The sequence below is a fragment of the Anguilla rostrata genome, chromosome 12 (genome assembly GCF_018555375.3).
Source record: "Anguilla rostrata isolate EN2019 chromosome 12, ASM1855537v3, whole genome shotgun sequence".
NCBI lineage: Eukaryota > Metazoa > Chordata > Actinopteri > Anguilliformes > Anguillidae > Anguilla > Anguilla rostrata.
The window spans coordinates 29,526,209-29,552,117 of record NC_057944.1 but is presented as its reverse complement, the minus strand read 5'-3'; the positions used below and the strand labels follow the sequence as shown (position 1 = coordinate 29,552,117).

Below are 25,909 nucleotides of genomic sequence, written 5' to 3'. Positions count from 1 at the left end.
AATACTCCTTTTACTTCCTGTATGTACAACTGGCTCCAGGCCTGCTGTACATATCGGAACAGAAGCCCCTTATTGGCTCGGTAACCTCATAGCAGGGAGCACTGCGATTGGCTGTTTGGGGAAAGCGTGCTGGCCCAAATGACACTGGTGTGATGTGACTGGTCCACAGGCTGGTGGAGGATGCGATGGGCGGGCAGTACCTGAACAGCAGCTTCTCCCTCCCCTGTCCCCCTGGCCTGGACATCCCTCCTGTGATGGTCAGCCCCCTCACCTCCAATAGCCTGAAGGTCAGTGTCCCTCTCACATATGCAAATTCAGAATGCTTCATTGGCAGGAAATGTCATCAAAGCAAATCTCAGAACCACACACGGTAAATACTAAATGAAACGATGGCAACAGCGGTGACAAACAGCCTGCGCACGGAAAATGTTGCGTATGCTCTTTGAGACAAGCTGCGTCAGTCTCTTCCTGTGTTGCCTCAGTGGTGCAGGTGTGTGGAGTTGAACCGGTTTTGACATCATTGTGAAATTGCTGTAGGGTTTTTTCTGATGTGTCTCTGTGTGTTCATGTTTTATGACTTCTAAACTGGCCTTCCCGCCCCCCCCCCTTCCTATTTTTCTTGTACTTGCCCCCTCTCCTCCTGTATTTGCCCCTCTCCTCCTATACCTGTCCCTCTCCTCTCGTATTTTCCCCCTCTCTTCCTGTACTGCCCCTCTGCATCCTGCCCTGCACGCCCCCAGTCCCTGCTGCTGCTGGGCTGTTTTGCCCTCTTCTGGTCCCTGTACTACACGCTGGAGGTCAGCCTGGCCCACCTGGACCTGCGGGGGCTGTGCCGGAGGGGCCGGGGGGGCCGGACCAGGAGGGGGGGCGTGGAGGAGGGGGCGGAGCTGGAAATGCACACCGTGCTGGACAAGGAGGACAAAGTGCCCCTCATGGAGGGAGGAGACAGCCCCACATAGCCCCACCCACTGCCCCTCTCTGCCCCGTGATTGGCCCAGGGCCAGTGTGCTAGCCCTCTGTGTGCAAGGGGGTTTGTCCGTGTGTTTATGAAGTGCCCAACTCTGAGACAGCAGGAAGTCTCTCTCAACGCTCCAGAGGCCAGATGTACTGGGGTCCACCTGGAGAAAGTTTCCGAAGGTACGAAATGGACTTGGAAAACGATCTGTGGCATTAAAATTACTGAGTGACTTGGGTGAATAACTGGTCAAAACTGAGAATACACAGACACACACACACACCCACTCACATACACACACACACACGCACACACACACAAAACAGGAGAGCTCAGGCATATCAACACAAATCTCACACAGAAGTAGGTGTGCAGAGGCCAGACTCATAGTAATACACACATACACACCCACTCACGATTACAAACACACAAACCACTCATTGGACTCATAATGCACCCAGAACACATTCTTTTTTGCACTTAAGGGATCCAGCCCTCATCCTGGTTACAACGGAGCTCTTCTACTTCTTTCTCCTGTGTGCCGAAGTCCAGAAGCAATGGATTTGTAGTCATTTCTGTTAATGTCCACGTCAGTGTCTGAGCCTGTCATTCTCCAGCCTAAGGGCTGCACCAGTAACAGCACTCTGTGCCTGGCTCACATTGGTACCGACTGCTTGCATTGTGCCCCCTCCCCCTGTAACCACACAGCGCCCCCTATGGAAAGGGAGCCACATCTTCCGCTCTCTCCCAACCCTGATATGGGACAGTTTTGCTGCATCGCGGGAGCGTTGCAGGAACATTACGGGAATGTTGTAGGAATGTTATGTGTTGTGTTACTGGTCAGTGTTTGCCGACACTCCCTGCTTCTCCAGCTCTGGGTCTGTCTATCTCATGGCTTTGTCATCGGGGGGGCGTGTCAGGATGGGTGGGGCCTAAGCATGGGCAGGGTGCTGGAAGAGAGCAGCGTGTCACTAAAATGCTGTGTGTGTGTGCGTGTGTGTATGTGTCGTGTGTGTGTCTGTGTTCTGGGGGTGGGGGAAAGAGTTAAATGGTGTGTAGTGTGCTTCATGGGGTTATTTGAATGTGTTTTGTGTGTGTGTGTGCGCGTGTGTGTGTGTGTGGCAGAGTGCATGGTGATGCGATTGAGTCAAAAGAGTGATTTATTTTATTAAATTAATAGTTTTTTTGTAAAGTTTGCCAAGCATATTTTGAAATGGGGACTGTCTGTACTGATGGTCTGGTGTGTGATGCTCTCGTTAAAGATCAGCTGTGTCAGTGCTTGAAAGTGTATTTAAGAATGAGTGGTTGGGGGGGAGCTCCATCGTTACACACAGACTTGCAGCAGCATTTGCTGTTTGTACTGCTATACCCGCGTATATGATGATTTGATGATTTCCCGAAAACAATATTTTTAAAATATGTGGTTTTCTTTTTTTTAAAAATTGCAGTGAATTGATACTGTGTTTGGATGGGTTTTTGAAACCCCGGATTTGTAGTGGGAGTCACGGCTGGTCAGAGTGAAATGAATAAAGTCTGTCCCACCAATCAAACCGGTTCTTCTTTTCTGGAGCGGGGAAGTTCAGGGTGAAATCACGGTTCTGCTTTTTCTTAGTGAAGAGATCAGCGCTGTAAGTAAGAGGAGATGAGCAGAGGCCCACGGAAGCACACACAAGGCCTTTGGAAAAATCACAGATGCTATAAGCCCACTTTAAGGTCATCCCCACGTCCCTTTAAGGTCACAAATACATGATTAGAATTTTCTTAACTAAGCATTCTAATGCTGATGTAACGATCACTACAAGTAATTGAAAGCTTTGTTGTTCTAGAAGGCTGACTTCTGGGGGAAAAAAAAAACATTCCAAAAAACATACTGTAACAAAGGGTTAGTAGGTTTATGTGGTGAAACCATAATTACATTCGCCTTCTCTGTGGACATGTTGCCAGTCCTTGCTTGTATCTCTTAAGTGCGTGTAACTGCTCTAACAGTGTATCCCTAACACTGCAGCACTGTTTTGGCCGTGTTCTCCTGTTTCGCATTTATTGGTGACAAAGGTGCTTTTTTTTTTTTTTTTTTTTGCTGAAGTCACTACTGTGCCAGTAGTGTGTACTTCCGGTGTGCTTGCCTTGACCGTGTGACTCTGCACTCTACATAGTACCGCCGAAGAGAAGGAGCACATGCCACTGATGACCTCTGGTAGACTGTGGGGGACAGCCAACCCCCGGCAGGACAAGGCCAAAGGTATCCTGCCACTGGTATCCAAGCCAGTCACTTATCTGAGTGTCACTGCTAAAGGCTAATATGGCTATTGCATGAGGGTAGCCAGTAGAGGTGATCTGGTGTGTTACTTGTTCTGTTCACTGTGGGAAATTTCACTGTGCTGTGTCAACCATCGATAAATCAATCAATTTTTATTTCATCGCAATGCTTCAACACTCACCAACAGAAAACAAAACAGACATTATGGCACTTTTAAAATGAACTTTATTTCAAAATTATTATTCAATAAGACAATGTACAAAAACTCTGGGTGGTGGAAGGGAGGGTCCAAGACGTTTGGTCAGAGTTTTTTTAATTGATTTTTTGGGTCCATTTCTTATAATGTGTGTTTTTTTTTTTTAATTCATAAGCAGAAACAGAATTGCTTCTCTCTTCTTCCCGGTCAGAAAAAAATAACACTGAGCCTTGCATTGCGCCTTCAGTTGTATGCTTTCAGATTGAAACCCTGCCCTTCTGGTCAGCCTGTACTGTAATCCCTGCAATGCAGTCAGCATTGCTGTTCTACCACTCTTCATTTTGCCCAGTGCAAATAAGCCTTTCTTTTTTTGTTTGTTTTTTTTTAGTGTGCATCTATAAAACATTTATTAAACAACTCATCTTATTAGCATCTCGAATGAAGGGCGCCTCTGCTGTCTCGGTGACCCCACTCAGCGGTTCAGATGGCCTGAGCACTATTTGTAAAGGTGATTTTCATTCATTTAAAAAAAGCATAAGAATAATTGAATATCGGATACATATCTGCTAGTTCATTGGTTGCACATGCAGCGTTTGACCGTGATAGGTTAAGACTGGCGTATGCTTGACGTTTTAATGGACTTCAATTTAGCTGCACACTCAGCATCTTCAGCGGCGCGCAGAGTTGGTCATGTTGCGGTTTTGGGTCGAACGGCAACGGGGTTTGGTCGGTCCTAAATGCTTGGGTCTCGTTTTTGTGCAGGCCCTGACTGAGTCTAGCGAGGTTCTGGATATATTGGACTCATTCAGTAAGACTCAAGTGGAGCTTGTCTCAGCTTCGGTGATTGGCCAAGTGAAGGATGGGGAAGGGGTGGGGATAAATGGGGTTGGGGCGGGGGTGTGTGCGCGGGTGGGGTGGAGGGAACTAAGAGGCTCAGTTGATGATCTGCCGGGGTCGACCATATCCTGTCATTCCTGCTTGGGACGCCCCTCTGTTAGTCCCCATCTGGAGCCCAATGACACTCTTGCCCTCCTTCAGCTGGTCGTCACTGAAGTCACGTCTGTTCTCCTGCGCTTTCCTGAAAAGATGTCCACTGATTTAATACCAACGTCTATCAGACTCAACATGAACATGAAGCTTCTTTAAGGAGTTTTGATAATATTGTATGCTGATACAGAATGGACACATTTTTCAGCTGAACTTATTGAGATAGCAGCTTAAAAGCATATACATATATATCATTATAGATCACAGATTATGGTATATGTCTGTATGTAAGGTTGGAAGTTTTGATCCCCCTTCTGACACCTGATAACTTATTGGCAGAGCTTCCACTTCTATCACTGATGCCTGAAATTAGTGCATATATATGCATGTATGCATCTTGCTGTGGAGTCCAGCTCAGTCATTGGAGCCAGTCATATGGTGTAGGTTTGTGGAACAAGGGAGAGTGAGGAAGCCCTGTACACTCACTTGTGGAACCAGTTGGGGTCACCCTGGTAACACCCGTCCTCCTTGGTAACCGCCAGGCTGCCGAGAGCCATCAGGGTTCTCTGCACAGCGGCCAGGTCCTTCCCTGTTAGCGACAAGAGAGACAGAGAAAGAGAGGGGGATCACTCATGTGGTCACCCATTTAAGGACCTGCCCGTCAACATGAGGATACTCCAGGCTCCAGCCGGGCACCCCACCAAAAACCCAGCCCAAAAGCCCCGCCCACCTTCCCAGAGGTCCACGGTCTGGAACATGTCGGTTTTTGTGACGCCGTAGCGCTCGGCCGCGTTCAGGAACTGCGAGACCTGCTCCATCTGCTTGAAGGCCATCGACGAGGTCTGGATCTTCTTAATGGGCTTGTTCGTGGTATAAAGGCTGTTGATCAGCTCACTCAGGATCTGGTGATCACAGAGAGATTTACAATCAAGAGACTTACCAATGAGAGTGTTCAATACCAAGCATTCTGTCATAGGATTTACCAATGAGAGCGAGTAATACTGAGCATTACCAATGAGAGAGCAATACTGAGCCTAACCAATGAGAGAAGGGAATACTGAGCTTAACCGATGAGAGAGGAATACTGAGCCTTACCAGTGAGAGAGTACTGCTGAGCCTTACCAATGAGAGAGGGCAATACTGAACCTTACCAATGAGAGAGAGGAATACTGAACCTTACCAATGAGAGAGTACTACTGAGCCTTACCAATGAGAGAGGGCAATACTGAACCTTACCAATGAGAGAGAGGAATACTGAACCTTACCAATGAGAGAGGGGAATACTGAGCCTGAATACGGAGTGTGGCACAGTGGGTAAGGAACTGCGCTTGTAACCGAAAGGTCGCAGGTTCGATTCCCGGGTAAGGACACTGCCGTTGTACCCTTGAGCAAGGTACTTAACCTGCATTGCTTCAGTATATATCCAGCTGTATAAATGGATACAATGTAAAGTGATATGTAAAAAAGTTGTGTACGTCGCTCTGGATAAGAGCGTCTGCTAAATGCCTGTAATGTAATGTAATGTAATGAATACTCTCGGGCTGAAGGGAAGTCATTGCACTTATATGGTCCTGTATGGCTCTGAGTGAAATATCACTTCACTATTTAAGACCAGTACAGCAATTAGGATGGACCTACAGAGCGATAAATTACTGGTGCCGCAGGACGGGCAGCGTGTATCCTGCAACAGGGCTTTACGAAACAGAAGGGTGTTGTGGGTGAGGCCCGATTGTCTCGAGGACACTCACGCAGCCGTCCTTGAGCCAGGTCTGGAAGCCGAGCTTTCCCGGCTCGGGCCGGCCCACTCCAGCCCCGCACTGGGCCACGATCCACTCCACCAGCCGCTCCTCCAGCTCCGGGTCGTACTTCTTGTCGATCTTGCTCTGCACCTCGCGGCTCAGGCCGTAGGCGGGACCCTTGTTGGCCATACCTGGAGCTCCCTGGGTGGGGAGAGGGAGGAGCCAGGGAGAGAGAGAGGGGGGTGTACCCAAAAAAAAATTTTCAGGAAAGGAAGAGGAAAGACATGAGGAAAGTTAGAACTTGTTTCACTGTGCCTGAAAGGGGTCGCTATATAGAATCTACCCCTGGAGAGTTTTAGTGTCAGGTTTTCTTCCTACAAGGAGAGGTTTTAATTACATGACTGAATCCAGCAGGTCCAAGCCTTATACTAAAGCGTGTTAACGAGTCTGGCTGGCTGTAGCACGATGTCACTCTGCACAAACAGTGCCTGTAGGGCTGGACAGGGTGGCAGTCACTCTGGTGACCATGACAACCTGGGTGAGGCGGACCGGCATTGGCTTTGTCCCTGCCAAAGCACACACACTGGAGCTGGCCACGTTCAGTGGTCATAGGGCCAGGCTGATCTGTGTGTGTGTGTGTGCGTGTGTGTGTGTGTGTGTGTATGTGTGTATGTGTGTGTGAAGGACTTGAGGCCAGTGGGCATAAACCAGGAGCACCAGCTCAGCATTGTCACACAAAGAACAGTGTGCTTTATCAGCAAGGGCAGCGATAAGTAGTCAAACTCCCTTTTGGATCAATGGCCGCAAAGTATGCGCAAGAGATCATTGATTACAGGTGGCTAAACATACCGGATAAGGAGTGAAAATTAGTCATCCTGCAAAATGCTACCTGTATGTTCTAAACCGTTTCGAACATAATGCCATACATGAAACATTTTGGATACCCAGGTTCTTCTGTCCTCAATGCAGTTTCACCCTGACTTACCTGATAGGAGAAAGTGGATCCATTTTCATGCAAGTCCTCCTGTTTCACCCATTACCCAGGAAACTTACTTTAATTGTCAGTATTCCTATTATTTTTACCAAAGGTGGCTCTCTGGCCCAGCATTTACACAGTAGAGCCTTTGTCATTGCATGTAATGTGGAAGCCTCTCGGTGGAACAGCTCTGTGTTTGAAGCAGACGCATGCGCACACATGCGCAGGAGAGACAAACTGGACACACAGACACATACAGCCCTCACGGCATGCTTATAACAATACATGAATGAATGAATTAATTAATTAATGCGCGTGATTGTGCAACGGTATGCACCAGCCCCGGGAACCAAAAGTTTGGAGAATTAACTCTGCTAGGTCAGAACCGACCAGAAGTCTCCAGAATGCTCATCAGTTTTGCCCGTACACATTTTTTTTTTTTTTTTGCGGGAACCAAAATGTTCAAGAGAGGAACCCAAACTGCTGAGCAATGGGAGCACTGCGCTCACAGACGCACGCACGCATACGCGCCGCCACCCTTGCCAAACAACAGGATGCGAAGGCGCGCTCACTCAGCCATTGCAAAGCACACGCGCTCAGGAGCACCATCACCTGTGCTGCCATCTTGATGTCAGGACACAACCACTTTCTGGGCCTGGAGGGTCAGAGGTCAAAGGTTACATGGCAGCCTGGTGTGTGTGTGTTTTATAATGCCTATGTCGGCTATTGCATGTGCAAGTATATATATATATATATATGCATTTGCTTTCTGTTGCAGCCCTTGGTCCTCCATTATCAGTGGCCATAGAAACCCCATGACTCCAATCTGCTGTGGTTTCACAGCTGAGCTCTGCTCTGTGGGCCCCCCACCCCCCCACAAACTCCTGCTTCACTGCATCCTGTTTGCTACATGGCAGCTGCTTTTCTCTTTCCTCTTTCTGTCTGCTTAATGTGACACTTCCATCCTCTCTCACAGACCTGGCTAAAGGCAGGGGCTCTGAGCATGGAGGAAATGGAGAACGGCGAGCACCTCCAAGGACAACAGGCAAAGCTCCATTTTAGGCTTTAAGAGCTGGGAGCATTCTGGGTACTGTTCCAGTTCTAATAGAACTAGGCTGAAAACACTAACGAGTTCCTGCCAACTTTTCCACAACCTGGCTGGGAGCCTGTGTCAAAATCCTGCAAGACAGAAGCTTTCCAAACCCAACAACCAGAGGAGAAAATTTGAGCCGTTCCTCTTGGTATCAGTCCGGCCCCGTCCGTTTTGTCTTGAGCGTAGTTAGTTTCCACGGCAACCCCCCAAACAGACCAAATCAACATCCTGTTTAGCAGGAGATAATCTGCCTGTGTTCGGCTCACCGATGCAAGAAAGTTCAAGCTTAGCGTTCAGATGCTTGCATGTTGGAGGCCTTTTTGCATTTTACTGTACCAAGAAATGAAAAAAAAAAAGTTTTTCCTTCGCTAGAGAGACCACAGCCTCTGTATGGCGACATTATCGGAAAACAGGAATGTGTTTTGATTCTCGGATGATCTGAATCACTGCAGAAGCTCAGCGGCTCTCCTGAGTGGTGACTGCCCAATGTTCTTGTGCTAAGCAAACACGGAGGACACGCCTTGTGAAAACTTACAGAGGGTACACAGAGATTAAGGCCTTGAGCTTGCTGACCCCCTCTCTCCCAGTGTTTCCACTGCATGCCCTGTCCCTGTGTGGCCTTTGCAGACAGCCCTGTTTGTAGGGTATCCCAGTTTCCTGTTGTTTGTTTGATCAAAGTTCTATTTTTGTGAGAGGTCTCCACCCTACCACAGTCTATTACTCCCCCCCCCCCCCCCGTCTCTCTCTCTCTCCCCTCCCCCCTCTCTCTCACTCTCTGTCTATACTGTGCAGTGCATAAATATTTGGACTGTGGCACAATTTTTGTCCTTTTGGCTTTGTGCTCCACCACACAGGATTTGAAATAAAACCAATGAAAATGATGTTAAAATGCACACTGTCAGCTTTAATTAGAGGGCATTTTCATCCATATTGGAGATCCGTGAGGAATTCGTAGTAATTACAGCCCTTGTTGTACATAATCCCCCCCATTTTTGGAGACCAAACATAATTGGACAATTGGGTGCTCTGTTGTTTCTTGGCTCGCTGTGCGTTGTTGCATCATTATTCCATGCTAAGGAAAGCTCACAAAAGGTCCAGAGTTGATTCTAGATGTGCCATTTGCATTTGGATTCTGTTCCTGTTGTCCCTCAACATAAGGGCCAAAGTGTCAATGCCAGCAAAGCAGACCACCATGAGGCTGAAAAATATGCAAAAATCTATCTAAGACATTGAGTGCGTCAAAATGAACATTTGGTACATTGTTAAGAAGCAAAAATGCATTGGTGAGCTCATTAATAGCAAATGTTCTGGTAGCCCACAGAAAACCAATGAAGTGGATGACTGAAGAATATCTTCCGTTTTGAAGAAAAACCCCTTTTCAACCTCAAAACAGATCAAGAACACTCTCTATGATGTAGGCATAGATGTTTTGAGGCCTACCATAAGGGAAAGACTACACTGGCATAACCTCAGAGGGTTCACCGCAAGATGCAAACCACTGGTAAGCCTCAAGACCAGAACAGCCAGGTTAGAGTTAGCTGAAAAGTATGTGAAAAAACTTTTGAATTCTGGAGCAAAGTCTTATGGACAGATGAGTCAAGTATTAAACTGTACTAAAGTGACTGAAGGAGGAAAGTATGGAGAAAGAAAGGAACTGCTCATGATCCAACAGTAGCAGCAGGATGAATTCTGAAGTGTGCAGAAATATCTGCTCAGATCTGACTCAAAACTCATTGGATGGCACTTCACCTTGCAGCAGGACAATGAAGAGGACACCTAATCATACTGCTAAAGCAGTTTTTCAGGGCCAGTATATGTATATATGCAGCATATTTGTCCTTGCTTTGCTTTTTTGTCTGCTGTTCTTTCTTCTTGCTGTCTCATGATCCTCAACTCCTCAGCTCTTTCTTACTCTCGTCTTTTGTGACTTGCTGCTGTCTTTGCTGACGGAAATTGCACAACGTCTCCCCCTGCTCAATTTGGGCGGGGTGAGGCAGCAGGATCCTGTTATTGTCCCAGCCTCCCCCACCCCACCGCTTCACGAAAAACTGAGCTTCTGGAAGACATCCAACCTCTTAAATTTCAGTGCGATTTGGGGTGTGTCATGCTCGAGTGATAGTTTGCCCGTGTCAATACGTGTATTTCCAGAAACATATGCACACTCCTGGGCCACGTCTGTGATCTGGAATTTCTGGATTCGGATGTTGCAACAATAAGGGCTCTTACAAAAGGGCAGTTTCAGCCCCTTCCCGGTCTGCTCACCACTGTTCCCGCTTGGACAACTGCTTCGGGAGCTTGTCTGTGGGAACCTGTTTCAGGAACCTGTCTGCTTCAGGGTAGGGGTATCGCTGCATCACTCTGATCTGCGTAGGGTACTTTACAACGGCAAGGACAAAGCTACTGCTTGGCGCGTGGGAGCCCTGGGGGCATTGTGGGTAATTATAGGTCTCCGAGGTAGCCGTGTTGGGTTTGGCGGAGTCCCAGTCTGGTATTTCCTTACAGGCACAGCTGCTGGTCACATCTCCCCCTGCTCTGCAAACAGCTCCAGGCTTCCGAAGCATCAGCCGGACAGGGGGCCTGAGCTTTGTCTACATGCCTGTCTGTTGACCTTTGACCTTGTAGTAGTAAGCCTGCTCTTGTGTTGGACGGGATGAAGTGGCTGGACTGCTGTCTGCTTTCACCATGGGGAGGCTCTGCATATATGTGTGTGTGTGTTTGCGCATGTGTGTGTTTGTTACATCTGTCTGCAAACTATGACTATTGCTTGTGTCATGTACCAGTATGAATGCTGAAAAAATGACAGTTTCTTTATGTGAGTTTCATTTCACCCAGGCTCTTCAGTCTACAGGTTTGTCTTTGCGCTTTGGATACTTAAAGTAATTGCTGGGGTCTCACTGGCATATTCATTTTGTGAATTGTTAGCAGTTTTAAATGGGATTACTGGTCAAAATTTGCCAGCAATTTTGATTTGCGGTGTGCTCATGTTGTATGTGTATTGCTTCTACGTGGACCACTGTGTGTGCATCCTTGAGTCTCAGGGTGCATGGATATGACTGCACCATTGTGTGACTTGTGCCATGCAGTAGCACTTATTCTGTATTGCGGTTTTATGGATGTCTTCGTCCAGCAGAGGAATTTCTCTTTAGCTCTCAAATGCCTCTTTCATCTTTCAGTACGAGCTTAATGTGTTTCTAAAATTTGCCCTGTTGGCACATGGACTCACTGACTAGCTAATTGGCTGGCTCCCTTTGAGACGTTCTGAGACATGCGAGTTCTGATGGACTGGATGCCTGCTTGTCATGTTCTACCGTGGACCGTGAGATTGTAACTGTGTCAAATTGTGTAATTCTTTCCACAGTGTGATGTCACCAAAATGGAATTTGAGGAATGGATTGTTTCTTCATCGCCCTCTGCTACTGGTCAGTCCTAATAGCAGTGCTCTGTCAACTGCTGCTATGGCAACCAAGTTAATGGAGACCACAAGTTTATAATGCTACTTGTTCCAAGTCTCATATCGCTTATGTGCAAGCACGCACACACGTACAGATGTATAAACTCCTCTGTTTAATCTGATAAATTATATAAAGTCTCTCTCTCTCTCTGTTAGTTTCCTCTCCCTCCATCTCAGCCTTCCTCTCCCTGCTTGTGGCATCTGTCACACTCTTCTTTTATCCAAATATTTCCAAAGAAATTGCAATAATTATGCAAATGCACTCCATAAATGCCAAACCCAGGTGTCTGTGTGTGTTTATGAAAAGATCTGTACTCACGAAAAAGCAATTACGCTTAATATTTTAATTAAATATAAAAAATTAGGAACCACGATGTCCATAAAATGTATTTGAGACAGCAGTTATATTTTGTAAAGAACAAAATAACTTGTTTAACTTAGTACATAAAAGTTTTTGTTATGCGCATACACACATAGATGATACTAATAATGTGTGTGTGTGTATGTGTGTCTGTGTGTGTCTGTGTGTGTGCCTGCCTCTGTAATGTCTTTGGTCGAGAGGGAGGGTCTGCCTTTGTGAGTGGACCTCAGTGAGCTCATAAATTCCAATTAGAGACCATTTAAGGCAGCAATTTGCAACCGTGAGCCTAAGAATGTACCACCAGTCAGAGATCGCAAAACCATGCTCTTTTACCAAGCCCGCTCACCTCCTCCCTCAGTTACCCCAGCATGGGGTACCCCACTTTAACCTCCTAAAAACCCTGCTACATCTGCAGTGGAAGGAAACAGCTGTTCATGAGTTAGGCCCATTCTATGACTGTTTGGCTTGGGCCACCTCCTCTTGGAGTTCAAGACGTGCATCATCCGTATCACTTACGTCACAACCGGTCTGAAAATGGACTATCCATTGTACCTCACACAAACACGCACATGCCTGTAGACAGACTGTCTACCCTACCTCACTCACTCACACACACACACACACACGGTCACACATGCGCATATCTTACTATGCCGTTAATTACAGGGGATGTATGTTAGTGTATGTAATTTAACATTTGCACTCACATACCAACATGCACAGTTGGACAGATATAATCATTAGGCAGATGCACAAACAAGGGCTGAGTACCAGAGACCCAGTAATTGTAGCTTATAACACAGAGACAATAATTCAACATGGACAGAAGGAAATAAGGGGTGCATGGACCCACCCATCACTGTGAGTTCTGAAACACAGGAGCAATCTTACCAACAGGGTGACCGACTGACACTCAGACAGACTCGAGACAAAGCTGAACACAGAAACCCCGAAAATGAACCGATCAAGTAAAAAGCATCTCACGGAGAGAAAAGCGCCTTGTAATTCTGTTTTCACTGTCTTTTTGTCTGTCATGTCCTAGGAATTAGTTCAGTCCCATTACGATTAAACACTGGTGAATAAAGACTTCAGCTACATTCTGTTCAGAAGCACAGCTGTGTGAACATTGTCAAATCCACAGACGGCACTGTGGTCTCAAATTCCCACAAGCCCACAGAGACAGGAGAAAATGTACCTACTTTTTTGCGAAGTTGAGGGCGAAGTTTCTTCTTGAGAGTGTCTCTGGCTCGTGGAGTGTGAGGGCGTGTGTGTGTGCGTGTGAGTGTGTGTTCCTGTACTCCTTCCTCTTGTTCCGACCGAATGCAGAGTCCTCCCAGTAGGTGTGTCGATTTAAAAAGATCAGCCAAACAGAAATGACTTCACCGCACTGGGCCTGCCTGGGCAGAACGAGGGATTCAAGAAGAGAGAGCGAGAGAGGGGGAAAGGAAACCACAGCCTTAAAAGGGCATGGCCTTTTTTCTCAATCCCTTGCTCCTGCTCTCTCTCTCTATCTCGCTCTCTCTCTCTCTCTCTTTCTTGCTTGCTCGCTCTGTCTTTCCTTCTCTCTCTTTCTTTCCTTCCCCTGCCCCTCCCTCTGCATATTCCTCTTCTCTTTCCCCCCCAGTTTGAAAGTGCCTCCTTATTTGGGAAAGCAGCGGCGGGGGAGGGAACAGGCAGCCGCAGGCCTCTGTTTGGTCAACTTGATGAATTCTCAAAATACTTCACTGCACCACTTTGCCTCAGGAGCGAAGAGAAGGAAAGTGGTGACGGGGGGGAGGGGGCTGAGAGGAGAGGGTGAATGTATGAGAGGAGGATGGGGGGGGGTAATTAGAAGGGCGTTGCTGTAGTGACACTTTACTAATGAGGCCTCAGACTTGGAGAGACCTCATTCTGTGGCATGTGTATTCCATGTAGATCTCTTTTTATAGTCGTCTGCTATTTACTGGCAAATGATTACTGTATTGGGTAAATGGCGTGCCTGTTACCACTGTACTTATAGGTGGAGTCCTAGTTCCGAGTATGAGAGAGAGATGGGGGGGGGTGTCAGGTTAAGAAAGATGATTGAGAGAAAGGACTGGGATGGCCTTTTATGTCTATGCTCCAAAGGTGTGTGTGTGTGTGTGTGTGCGTGTGCGCATGCGTGTGTATGTGTGCGTAGTGTGGTATGTGAGCGTTTGAAATTCCCCCCTGACTGCCAGTGTCTACACTCAGAGTAATTCCATATATGTGAGGATTTCGCTTTGGCGCTGTCTTACCCAGCCATGAACACTTCACTCTCTCTCTCAATCTCTATCTTTTCATTAACCCCTCCCACCTCCAGCCACCTTCATTCTGAAATGTCGTCAGCCTTTGTGTCATCCCTGTGCACCTGCGCGTCGGTCTGGCGTTCAGCGCGGTGTGTTCACGCCAGCTCACCTTGGAATCCCGCGCCTTTTCCAGCGAAGGATGCCATAGAAATGACATCACGTAGCAGCCCCGCCCTTTTGCTCATGTTCGGTGATGTCATAGCCTGACCCCTGTGGCAGTTTGGTGAAGGCACGCACCAGGACTGCTGTGCTTAGGCAGGCGGGCGGGTGCACAGGAGCCGTCTGGCTGTGCGCTCTCCTGTCTTTGGGCAGACGCAGCTCAATGAGAGCGCACACCCCCCGGGGGCCCCTCTGCCAGTCACACTGCCAGTCAGTGGGGCGTGTTCTTACATGACGCACACGTCCAGAGGACTGCCTAAGGAGTGACTACCCTGTGACTCCACACACTGCTGTGAGCACAGAGAGTCTGCGTTAAGGTGTTATAAACTTTAAAAAAAAAAAAAAAGAAAATTAAAGTTATGAAACTAAGCTTTTATAACTTGGTTACTCTGCTACAGTGACCCTTTTCCCGTGCTTGTTTAATTTATTTAATGTTTCGCTTGTTATTAATTCCTATTTGTTTGGAAGAGCGTGGCATATAATGCACAGTAAACTTCTGTCAATAGCAGTTAAGTATCTATTCATCAGTCTAATTCCTACATGTATCAATTGACATTCTTGTGACCGCACCTGAACAAACAAAAACATGTATTACCTGTGTAGGACACTCCCGAAGTATATAGGAGATCCAAACTGCCTCTGTGTTGTTGTTAGCTCCTTTGTTGGGCAAAATAACTATGAAAATAAACATGTAGAAATCATTTTTCAGTGCGCACTGACACATTTACAGTGCACCTGCACTAAATATGTTGAAATTTCATCATGCCAGACAGAAACGTGTCATTTCTTATGTTTTTTTTTTGTTTTTGTTTTTAAATAAACGTCATGTTTGTTGAATGGAAACGTAATAGACTTATCCTCCTAAGATCCCGCAATTCATTTTTGCAAGACACCTGTATCGTGAAAAATATTTAAATACACATTTTTTTCTGCTGGGTCGTAGGAGGATGTTTGGCCTCACCTGATAATAAATAAGAATTACCTGCTCACTGCTAGTCAGTGTTAATTAAAAAGTAAAAGTATTTTTTACTTATATTTTTGAAAATGTTTTCACTAGAACATGCTTTTGTCACTTATTAAAATATAAAAAATAAAAAAAAACATTTTTTAAAGCTAAAGCTTTTTTTCTTGCTGGGCTTCAGGAGGCTATGCATCCCTCTTTAAGCTCCAGTGTCTCGCATAGTGGTGAGGAATGAGCAGGAATGGATGGAATTTCTCCTGTTTACCTCCTCTTCCCTCTATCCAAATGCAGAATGTAAACTGTGAGCAGCCTCCTCCCCTTCGCCCCCCCGCCCACCCAACACCACACACTCGCATATGCACACAAACACGCAGCACGCTCTTTTTGTATTTATATGGCAGTGTGCTGACATCATCCAAAGAGATCATCTGGTTTAGAATAACTCAGGATAGAATATTTCGTTATAGAGACGGGATGCGTTTGTTTAGAAATTCCAAAATCCAAGAGTCAACACATCACTCACAGGTGACCCAGAAAATCACCCTTTTTTGCCAGACACTCAGGCTAAACATTAATACATTAATTATTAGGAATCTTTTTTTTTGGGGGGGGGGGGGCACTCAGCTCATGGTGACAATGTAGAAAAAAAAGACAGGATGAAATTGCATGTAAACAGGTGGAGAAATGATGGATGCCTGAAAAAAGAGGGAATACAAATATTTCCAGTGTTTCTTTATCAGTTCCAAGAATTTTCCCAAATATGGAATTATTAGATGTCCATAAAAAAATTGAAAAGAAAAGAACTTGTAAATAAGTCACACCAAGCCCTGCCCTTCTCGTGATATATACACTTGTATGAGCCGTGTATAATGTGAAAGGATGCCAAGCACTCACCCCAGTGTGTATACATCATGAGGCCGACAGGGATTGGTGTGGTTTTTAAAAACGAATACATCAGGGCACTTTCCATAAATAAAAGAGACAAACATTAAATAGTTAGCAAGTAAAAATGCTCACATTTTGGTTTATGTACATCCACCAAGAAATATACTTCCTACATTGTAAAGATTCGGAAGGAGGAGAGCATAATGTTACAGTTCTTGTGCAGTACATAGCTGCAAAACACCATTGTTGGTCAAGAGATCAAAATTAATCTGGAAAGATAGTTGACACTCAGCCAGTACGTTTTTTTGGCACGTTAATATCAGTTGTTGGCTAAGTGAGGATTTTGCCCTGCCGTACATACGTATTAGCTTATCCGAATCCAGTATTCATCCAAGCCGTAGTACAAATATATAAATAATCATGTTCTATGGGCACAAGCAAGAGTGTCATGGTCATGAACGTTAGCTAATCAGGGTCTGGCCCAGGGAGATGAAGGATAAAAACAACTGTATATGGAGAAACATCTTCTCCAGAGCAGATTCAAATATTGAGCTTATCTTTGATTTATTGTCCGATTAGCTCACTGAAATGTGGCATTGTGGCTCTTTAGCAGCTTAGCTGGCTAACTGTAGGACATGCCAAAAAGTTGGCCGTTCTCACAGAACACCTCATTTCAAACTACATTTGCGCTCTCTGTGCCAACAGTTGCCCTGCCCTTCTGTTTGAGAAGTTTAACCCTCTGGTGTAAAATCACAAATATTTGATTAGACTGTTCTTACTGTAACTCATCATCCTAATGGTGATGTAACGGTCGCTACTGGTAATTGAATGTAATGGAGTTCTAGAACACCAAACAAACAAAAAAAAAGCCTATTCTTCAAAGGGTTACTAATTGAAACTGGGCTTGTCCGTATTCTTTGGTCAGGTATCACATAAGCTGCCCTGGTTGGCAGGCCTAGGGCTGTGGCCCTGTGACCACAGTGGGAGTGCAAACAGGACTCCTGCCAGCTGTTTGGCTTGCAGGTTGCGGTTTGCAGCTACGGTGTTCTGCAGGGCTGGTTCATACACTGGAAGTGTGTACTTTTGGTGTTCCCTTTCCCGCAGAGGGAATTTTCCTGAAGGCTCAGCTTTTTTTTGTAACAAAAGATGGGGTCAAATCTCTGACCGTTCAGAAAATATTTAATGTTTTAATTTATTTTATAATATTCAAACACTGTCTCCTAGTAATAATATTAATGTGAACAGTTAAGATTTTTTTGGAAATTTGAACACTTTTTTAATACATTTTTGGCTGGACCGCAACAGCGGGCCCAGCCCTACAAACGCGAATGTCTGTGACTGCAGTCCCTGAGTGACTGAGTGATGAAGTTACACCATTGGTCAGCCGAGGTATGAAGTTACACCATTGGTCAGCCGGTCTAGCCATATACTAGGTTTTAACCTGGCCTTGTTTTAAAAACCATTATGGTGGATAAGCAGCAGTAGAGGCATCTAGTGGTACTTACATGGAACTACAGATTCATTGCACTTCCCTTCAGCTCTGTTACATGTTGCTTGTCCCTGTGTGTACTGTACCGCAGTTCTGGTAGGAATGTGCACCATAATTAGAATATCTAGGAAAATATCTGCCCAAAATTATATACAAAGGTGAACAAGAAATGTCTAGTGGAATGTCAATGAAAGATGTGCTTACGTACGTTCATGGCAAATGTACCAGCTTTACAGTGGCTGGTATAGGGGCATTGTTAGTGGGTTTGTTGTCTTAAGCAAGAAAATATGCTTCGAGTAACTCCAGAAGTTGTATATGTGTATATTACCAAAATGGTCTTCAGAAAACTATGCTTATTTTTATTTTTGTTTTGTAACCATTTTTTATGGTGCATGTATGGTGTAAAAACAGACATTTAATGTTTTCTTCGTTTAGATAAAAAAAAACCCTATTATAAAATAAGCAGACTCAGGAACGTCAGTAAATACATTTTTTAAATCCTTGATCTCACACATAAACTGTCTTGTAAACATGCCCTAAATTGAAATAAGATCAAAGATTCTCGGAAGGCAAACTATCCCTTTAAAATCTTAAGTGCCTCAAATACCTCAGAAGCATATGTGGCCATGGTAACCTGTTGATAAAGGTGCAATACTGGGCACATGCCCAGTAAACAGGGTGGAAACTCGCTTTGCACAAACATTGTTTCTTGCCAAATACCATATCCTGTCATTTATGAATGCGGAGGCATTATTCTGAGCAGTTAAGTGTGATGTGGGGGGGGCGGGGACATTGCCTCGAAAGCTCTGTCTAGTTAATTTAAAATCCATGTGGTCACAGTATTCACAAAGCGCAAAGTAAAAGGATATAAAAAGCAACCTTAAAAATTATTTTGAAAAAAACAAGTACAGTGGCAAATTTATGCAAGATGTATCATACAAACTCGTTTATTAATTCAAAGACATACAATGTGTCATAGTGAGACAGCCCAATATTATACAGGAATGGCAATCAAATTAGCTCACTCATACAAACATGTAAAAAGAAGCCACTAATAGAGAAAACACCATTTCAGAAGACCAGTTAGTGTACACGCACATGAATGTGTGTGGCAGTGTATTTCTGTAAATCAGAGTTGATCACCAACTTCATCACTCTGTTCATCAGCTTGTGGGTCTGGCTGCATAAGAATCTTAAGGTTTTAGGGGGAATTTCTCAGAGAGTGTGTGTGCGTGTGTGTGTGTCTTAGTGAGCACTTTTCTGAGTGTGTGTGTGTGTGTGTTTGTCTGTTTTTGTGTCTTAGTGAGCACTTCTCTTAGTGTCAGTATGTGTGTGTGTGTGTGTGTCTGCATTTGTGCCTTGGTGAGCACTTCTGTGGGTGTCAGTGTGTATGTGGGTGTGTGTGTGAGTGTCTGTCTATGTGTGTATCATTAGTGTGTCTTAGTGAGCACTCCTGTGAGTGTCTGCGTGCGTGTGTTTGGATCTAAGGGCCCTAGTGTGCAACAGATAGCGTCGGTTTGCATCCACATGCATCTGAGGGTCCTGGTTAAGACTAATGGGAAGGATAAACCAGATACCCCGAGAAGGCGTTGTGATTCTGTTGGTGATCGCAGAGCTGGCGCCCGGACACCAGGTCCACGTAGACCTGGCTCCCGCGGTCCAGCTGCAGCAGCACGGACTGGGTCGCGCTGTCCTTCGAGTCCTCCCGGTTGTCCTCCCACACCGAGGCTATCACCGCGCCGTTCTTCATCAGCCGCACCTGGTGGTACATCCGCTCGCCCGCCAGCCTCACGTCGGAGAACGCCGTGAAGGCGAAGGAGTAGAAGCCGGCGTGCGGCGCAGTGAAGGCCCCTGTGCCGTTCAGCGGGAGGAGAGAAGAGGCGGCGCGTTAACAAATGAAAGGTGTCTGCGCTCCCATTTCAGCCCTAAAGGGGGGTTAAAACCTGAAACGTGGGGAGTGCTGGGCGGCTCATTCCGTTAAGGCGCTGATCTAGTATGTGGGCAGGGCCCATGGTTGGGTTAAATCACTTCGGCGTGGAGTCCTTCATGCTGAAAGCGGGAGCAACCTGGTTACAGAACGCTTGCATCTGCCTGGCAGGAAACCAAGACTTTTAAAAAACAGTAAGCGGGAGCGAGCCAAACTGCACTGTGCGTTACTCAAAGTGAGAGAATTATGGAAGTGCACATTGACAATCACTCGCAATACCGTATCTAATGGCAGGATTAGCATAAACAAGGGTCTCCAGGGCCCGGGTGGGTAGACCTGGGTTGGATCCCATGATGGGAGAGTGTAATTTTTCTGGGTGAAGATGACTGTCTGTCTCTCTGTTTCTTCGATACGTGGGCGCTGGCAGGTTTGATGGTTTGCGCGGCGTGGCGTACCCAAGGCTGAGTTGTAGCCGTTTCCGTGGTTGAGGGTGACGTTATTGTAGGGGATTGGCACGTTGCTGGTGAAGGGGCCGAAGCATCCTAAGTGGTTCAAGGTTGCTGTGAACGCTACCTTCTGTCCTCCTGAGGAAGAATGGGAGGGAGAACAGATATTCTTTAACAGAGCAAAAACCTTCAAACAATATGTTCTTGAAACCACAAAAGTGGCATGGCCTGTCTCTCTCTCTGCCACCCAAACAAATGCTCAGTCATTGCATACACAGTGCACTACTAGAGAATACTATCAACAGATTCTGCCACCATCGCTCTGTCTCTCTCTCTCTCTCTCTCTCTCTCTCTCTCTCACACACGCACACTCAGACACACACACACACAGAAACACACACAAGCACACACAAACACGTGCGCGCGTGGCACGCTCTGTACCCATGAAGTCCTCGATCGCGCCCTGCAGCTGCGTCAGGCCTCCCGAGATGGCCATCAGGCGGGTGAAGACGCTCGTCTCCAGGCTGAACAGGTCGTTGCTGGCGCAGCAGCAGCCTCGCTGCTGATTGAAAGCGCACTTGCAGTCCCAGTCACCGCACGGCAAGACGCCTGCCAGTCAAGAGAGGCCGATTATCCACAACGCATCTCACGCCATTCACAAACAAAGGCACGGTTCCCTTGTTTGAGTCCTCACGTGCTGTGTGTTTAAACAATGGGAGAGGAGCAGTCTGGTTTTGGAAGGATAGTTAGACTGCAATGTTTTGTAGCCACCCTCAAGATTGTATTATTGTTTTTCTCGATTGCTAAGCCATTTTGAGTGAAACTGTGGTCCACTTAGTCATGACCATAACCGTAAGTAATTTCTCATTGCTCGCTCTCAAAAATCAGAGATAAAGCTGAAGAAATTAGTCTCAGCCGATAGAAACAGCTCCCATAACTGAATCTTTTCTGCACGTGTAAAAAAAAAAAAACTCCTTTTGTATACATTTTGTGCATATTTATTCAATCAAAAGAATGTAGTTATAAATGCAAAAATGAGGTCACTTCTGAGTTGGTTTTCGCAACAATGGAGCATGTAAGAGGTCACGGACAAGTGCTCAGGGGAGGAAGAAGAGGAAGAGGGGTCTGGACGCACAGTGGAAAAGTAGCTCAAATGGAAAAATGAATAGCCAGTGTTCCAGACGGAATCCATGCTGGAGTGATTGAGTGTATCAGGGTCATCATTTTTAATTATCATTTGTCATTGGTCAAAGAGGTACTGTATATGTGTCGGGCAACCGGGGGGGTGGGGGGGGGGGCAACATAACTATGGTGCCGTAATCTTCAGGCCAGTGGTGTTCTTACCCACAATCCCACGCGTGGGCCATACAGCTCAAAGCATCTAATTACATTTCTTAATATGCTTTCTGCCAGAAGAGAGAGAGCACGTGAGGCCTTATATCCTCCTTTTTTTTACATAATACAACTGTCTTGGATGCAGATGTCTTGCAGTGTAGGTGTCAGCATAGCCGAATATATGGTTCTTCAGATTTAGGCCTGAGCCTCATGTCCCCTACAGGGGACAGACATTGTTCGCCAGGTCTTAGGAGGACATGCCGCAATTTGTAATCGTACATCACTTCTTTCGGGTCACTCTATGGTCTGCACCCACTTACATGTGATGATGTCATTTCTCCCTCCATGCTCTCTATTAATAAATCCTATTGAGGAATTCTCCTCATGGGGCGGAAAGCATATGACCACCGGTCACATGACCGGATGTCTGTCCTTGGGTCAATGAGTGTTGGCTCTTTGGCGGTCACAGCCGAGGGCTGTTGAGGATGGACGTGCCACCGCTGGGTCATCGTGACTGAGAGAAAGAGCCATCTGTTCCATTATATAAATATTTATTTTTTGGTACTTTTGTACATTTGACAAATGCGATTCAGTTTTGGGAGCTGCATTAGCTGTTTTGCAAAAGTGATTTCTGTTTGGAGAAATGTACTCAGGCCATCAAGATGAACTGTAACTTGTTTTGGCATGCTCTGGCAGCGTGATTCCTATCTCTGTCATGTTTTGACAGTTACACTTGTTTTACAAGCTTTACTCTGATGGAGCAAGCAGGAGAGAGCTTTGCTTTTTTGTCCTCAATAAAATACAAAAAAGCATAAAAGGAATAAAAGAAGAACTGATGGGCCGACCTGCTGTTTCCCATGGGAGAACTGAAGTGGCATCCGCCGTTGCACAGATGTATAGCACCCCCAAGAGGCACCAAGGAGACACTGCAACCGCTTTCATCATCTTACTGCCGAAGTCTTGACACCTAATGACAGTCAAAGGACAGATGATCTATGGACAAAATGGAGGATTATTACTGTTCTTTCTCTTTGAAAGAAACAAAACCGTCTCTGTGTTCTGTAAAAGTAATGGATATTGTTGAGTTTCCTTGAATTCATTTATTAAACTTTTGTGAAAGGTATACTTAAATGTATGCCAGATTATTTTGTATCCAACTTAACTTTGAAGGAGAAGGACATTATTGACTTTACTGAACTCCAACTCCAATCAGCTCCAACTTTTTACTAACAGTACTGTTGCTGTCAATTACATACTGTATCCAATCTGTAATCAATGCACCAAATGTTTGGATTTACTTTAGGCGTTATTGTCAAAGTGAGGCCAGCTGTTTCCATAACCATGTTTTAGTGTACGTTCTGTTATTTTACATCATGTAAGGTGTGCGCCAGTGCTATTTTCTATTGAAAATTGGCCATGAGACCATAATATCTCTCCATCCCAATCCTTCTGTTAAGAGGGAATTTTTACAACCCAAAATTTTCAAACCCAACTGCTGCTGGTATAGCAAAAAATACAATTGCAATGTCCAAATCTGAATGATAAACTTGTAGACTGCAATTGTGAACAGATTTTCCATTGAAAGCAAAAGTGCTCTTTGATAACTGTATGAATTACAGTTTTCATCTTCATGAAAAGGACTGTAAATATGAACCGGTGTGCAATATTTTCTGATAAACACAAGTATTTAAATACCGGTGACACGTCATGCAGACATAACCAGTCAGTGCACAAGCCGCAGAATATTTTGTGTATCTGCCCACACATATTATCATTTGAAGTCCTTAATGTCATTTCTAATTTCTTTATTATTTGACATTAGATGCAATTTTGTAAGGGTCTCCGTAAGAATGTGTGCCATATTCTTTCTGGGACTCTCATTTTGTTGTATATTTATATACATACATATATATACATTATATAGTTTATCACAACTGACGGAGACACCCCACATGATCATATGGACATACCTCTTTGAAATGGCTCTGGGTGCATTGCACATACAAGATCAATAAGAAAAGAAGAATAGACAGAACAAGCCATTCAGGCTGTCTAGGATCTTCATTAGCCCATGTAGGCTCGCCATCGGGCTAATTGGACAAACGGTTAATAGCGAAGCATAACGGTAGGAACATTAGATTTTTTTTTCCAGATCATCGGGTTAGATATTGAATATGAATTGTATGTCTGACGCTGCGTTGCACATTTTCAAAGCCACGTCTCACACACTACAGCAGGAATTGCACAACTGCGTTGTGAAGCTACGCTAGTCGCGTTATAATTGTTGTCATACTCACTGCTGCTGTGGCCGCTGTCCACCTTGTCTTGTTCCGGTCACAGAGACTTGGGACGATGAGGAAAGAGCTGAGACACTGTGAGAGAGTCCGTTCGTGGCGCTGCGTTGATATCACATTAGACAGAGTGCAATTTACAACAGGTGGTCCCGCCCCCTGCTTCTGGCTTCATAATCGGAGGGGGGCGTGGAGATATGTACACGTGTACCCCTGTGCCACCGAGTCAACTGAGACTTCCTCCCCCGCCTCATAACCCCAGATCCCAGAAATTCGATATGGTCCCACGAGTGGATATCTGGTCCGGGTGTAAACTTGGTTATTGCTTCTGTTAAAATCCAGTGTAACAATTGCTGTTGTTCTCCACCCGCTCAAGCGCACAATGTGTTCTATTAGGCCACCGGTGTCAAATTCTCTGCAGTGATCCGTCTTCTATTGTCTATCAAAGTCAATACGATTGTGACCATTTGTGGATTTTTTGTGTGTGTGTGTGTGTGTGTGTTCCAGACCCCGTGATATTACGTTTCAGGGCAAACACAGTTGTCAGGTGATATCGCTGGATTAAAAGGAGGCCTAGTTTGAGTGGTGTACCTGTTGTCTTTGTTGTGCTCTCAGGCCAGGGCGTGTGTTGGGAGGTCAGCGATGTCCAGCGTCGATACTTTTTAAAATATGTGTCACGGTTTGTTTTTTTCTCATCCCAGAGGAAATATCCATTTCTGCTAGATATTATCACCTGCGTTGCTCGTGTTTTTAAGGTGTGGGATAGAGGCACAACAGAGGTGTGTGTGTGAGTGTGTGTGTGTCTGCTTGTGTCTGCATGTGTCCATTTTCATGAGAAATCTCAAAAATATACTAATGAGTTCCACTGTTGAATTGAAATCCACTTTAAATTGATTATTTAGTTGTTTAATTCCTTATCCATAGTTTAATTGCTAAATATCACTGTACTGAAACAGTAGATCAGACCAGTCACACTGTCATGAAGGCCAAGGAACTGTCCATGGAACTTAAGCTGTTAAGCTGTTATGAGAAAAAAGGTCATACAAAATATTGACAAATCTTCATGATCAGGCCATCCAGCCAACCAAACTGAACATTTGGAAGAGAAGACCTGTTGTCAAAGAAGTGACCTAGAGACCAGCTACAACACTAACAGAGTTGCAAACCTCATTGGCTGAAACTGTAGAAACTGTTGAGAGATCAACAATCTTTCCAGCTCTTCACAGATACGGCCTCATTTGGAAAGTGAATAAAAGGAAGTCACTTCTGTGAAAGCCAACATTAAGTCACACTTGGAGTTCACCAGAATCCATGCGACAGACATTGGGAATCATCGGACTTAGTGGTCAGACGACTAAAGCTACAGTACCATGCTATGGGGCTGCATTTCAGCAGGAGAGATTGGGATGGACGGAGCCAAATACAGGAAAAGCCTTGAGGATAACCTGTTTCAGTCCACCAGAGATCTGCATTTTGGCTTAAGATGCTGCAGCATGACAATGACCAGAAGTGCACAAGAAAAACTGCAAAGAAATAGCTTAAAATAAGACGATCCGTATTGTGGAATGGCCCAGCCAAAACCCAGTCTTAAATTACATTGAACACCTGTGGTATAACGTGAAATGTGCTATCCACTGAATTTACTTGGCAGATTTGGAGCAAGTTTGCCTGGAGGAACAGCCAGAAATTCTGGAATCTACAGAATGACTATTTGGCCCCACCTGATTTCCTCTATTATTGCATATTTGAATGGTTTCTGTGTAATATTAGAAAAGGGTACCTGAGTAAACACAAAAAAACTATTATTTCATTTATTCATTGGGTTTCTGAAGGAGGATCATATGTCAATGTGTTAAAATCTCCAGGTATAACAGGACAGACTGTAAAAAAATGATTTCTGAATAAGCTCTATTTATGGCTCAATTACTAATAGCAATTTAAAAGATGGGCGTAAAGTTTATTTTCATCTTTATGTTTCTTGGAACCGTGAAGCCCAGGACTTAAGTATCCATCCAATAAGCTTGGCCTTAGTTGAAGACCTTGTGCAATTAATATAGTCACCTAATAGTTACATTATGCAGAATTGATGAGAACG

General features: G+C 45.2%; 3 protein-coding genes across 5 annotated transcripts in view; 1 reads left to right on the top strand and 2 right to left on the bottom strand.

Moving 5' to 3' along the window:
• The window catches only part of pcsk7 (proprotein convertase subtilisin/kexin type 7), a 31,631-nt gene extending 28,055 nt beyond the window's left edge, over window positions 1-3,576 (top strand). The window contains 2 exon segments of the mRNA XM_064303790.1: window positions 170-287; window positions 741-3,576. Of these exon segments, the coding sequence (XP_064159860.1) occupies window positions 170-287; window positions 741-959 (337 nt within the window). The 3' untranslated portion in view covers window positions 960-3,576.
• tagln (transgelin) lies at window positions 3,415-13,412 on the bottom strand. Of its 2 annotated transcripts, XM_064303788.1 has the most exons (6): window positions 13,215-13,412; window positions 7,723-7,765; window positions 6,144-6,335; window positions 5,126-5,297; window positions 4,882-4,984; window positions 3,415-4,486 (listed from the first exon to the last, which is right to left on the bottom strand). In XM_064303788.1, exons 2-6 carry the CDS (start codon window positions 7,732-7,734, stop codon window positions 4,342-4,344), a joined length of 624 nt encoding a protein of 207 aa, XP_064159858.1. In that variant the 5' UTR covers window positions 7,735-7,765; window positions 13,215-13,412; the 3' UTR covers window positions 3,415-4,341. The 2 variants fall into 2 exon arrangements, with proteins under 2 accessions (XP_064159858.1, XP_064159859.1); XM_064303789.1 differs by lacking the exon at window positions 7,723-7,765 and having other exon boundaries at window positions 13,215-13,409.
• Window positions 13,413-18,733: 5,321 nt separating this feature from the next.
• On the bottom strand, window positions 18,734-23,977 carry cbln18 (cerebellin 18). Of its 2 annotated transcripts, none has more exons than XM_064303785.1 (5): window positions 23,821-23,977; window positions 22,369-22,490; window positions 20,630-20,797; window positions 20,198-20,326; window positions 18,734-19,666 (listed from the first exon to the last, which is right to left on the bottom strand). In XM_064303785.1, the coding sequence occupies exons 2-5, from the start codon at window positions 22,466-22,468 to the stop codon at window positions 19,368-19,370; spliced, it is 696 nt and encodes a 231-aa protein (XP_064159855.1). In that variant the 5' UTR covers window positions 22,469-22,490; window positions 23,821-23,977; the 3' UTR covers window positions 18,734-19,367. The 2 variants fall into 2 exon arrangements, with proteins under 2 accessions (XP_064159855.1, XP_064159856.1); XM_064303786.1 differs by having other exon boundaries at window positions 22,369-22,516; window positions 23,821-23,969.
• Window positions 23,978-25,909: the final 1,932 nt, after the last annotated feature.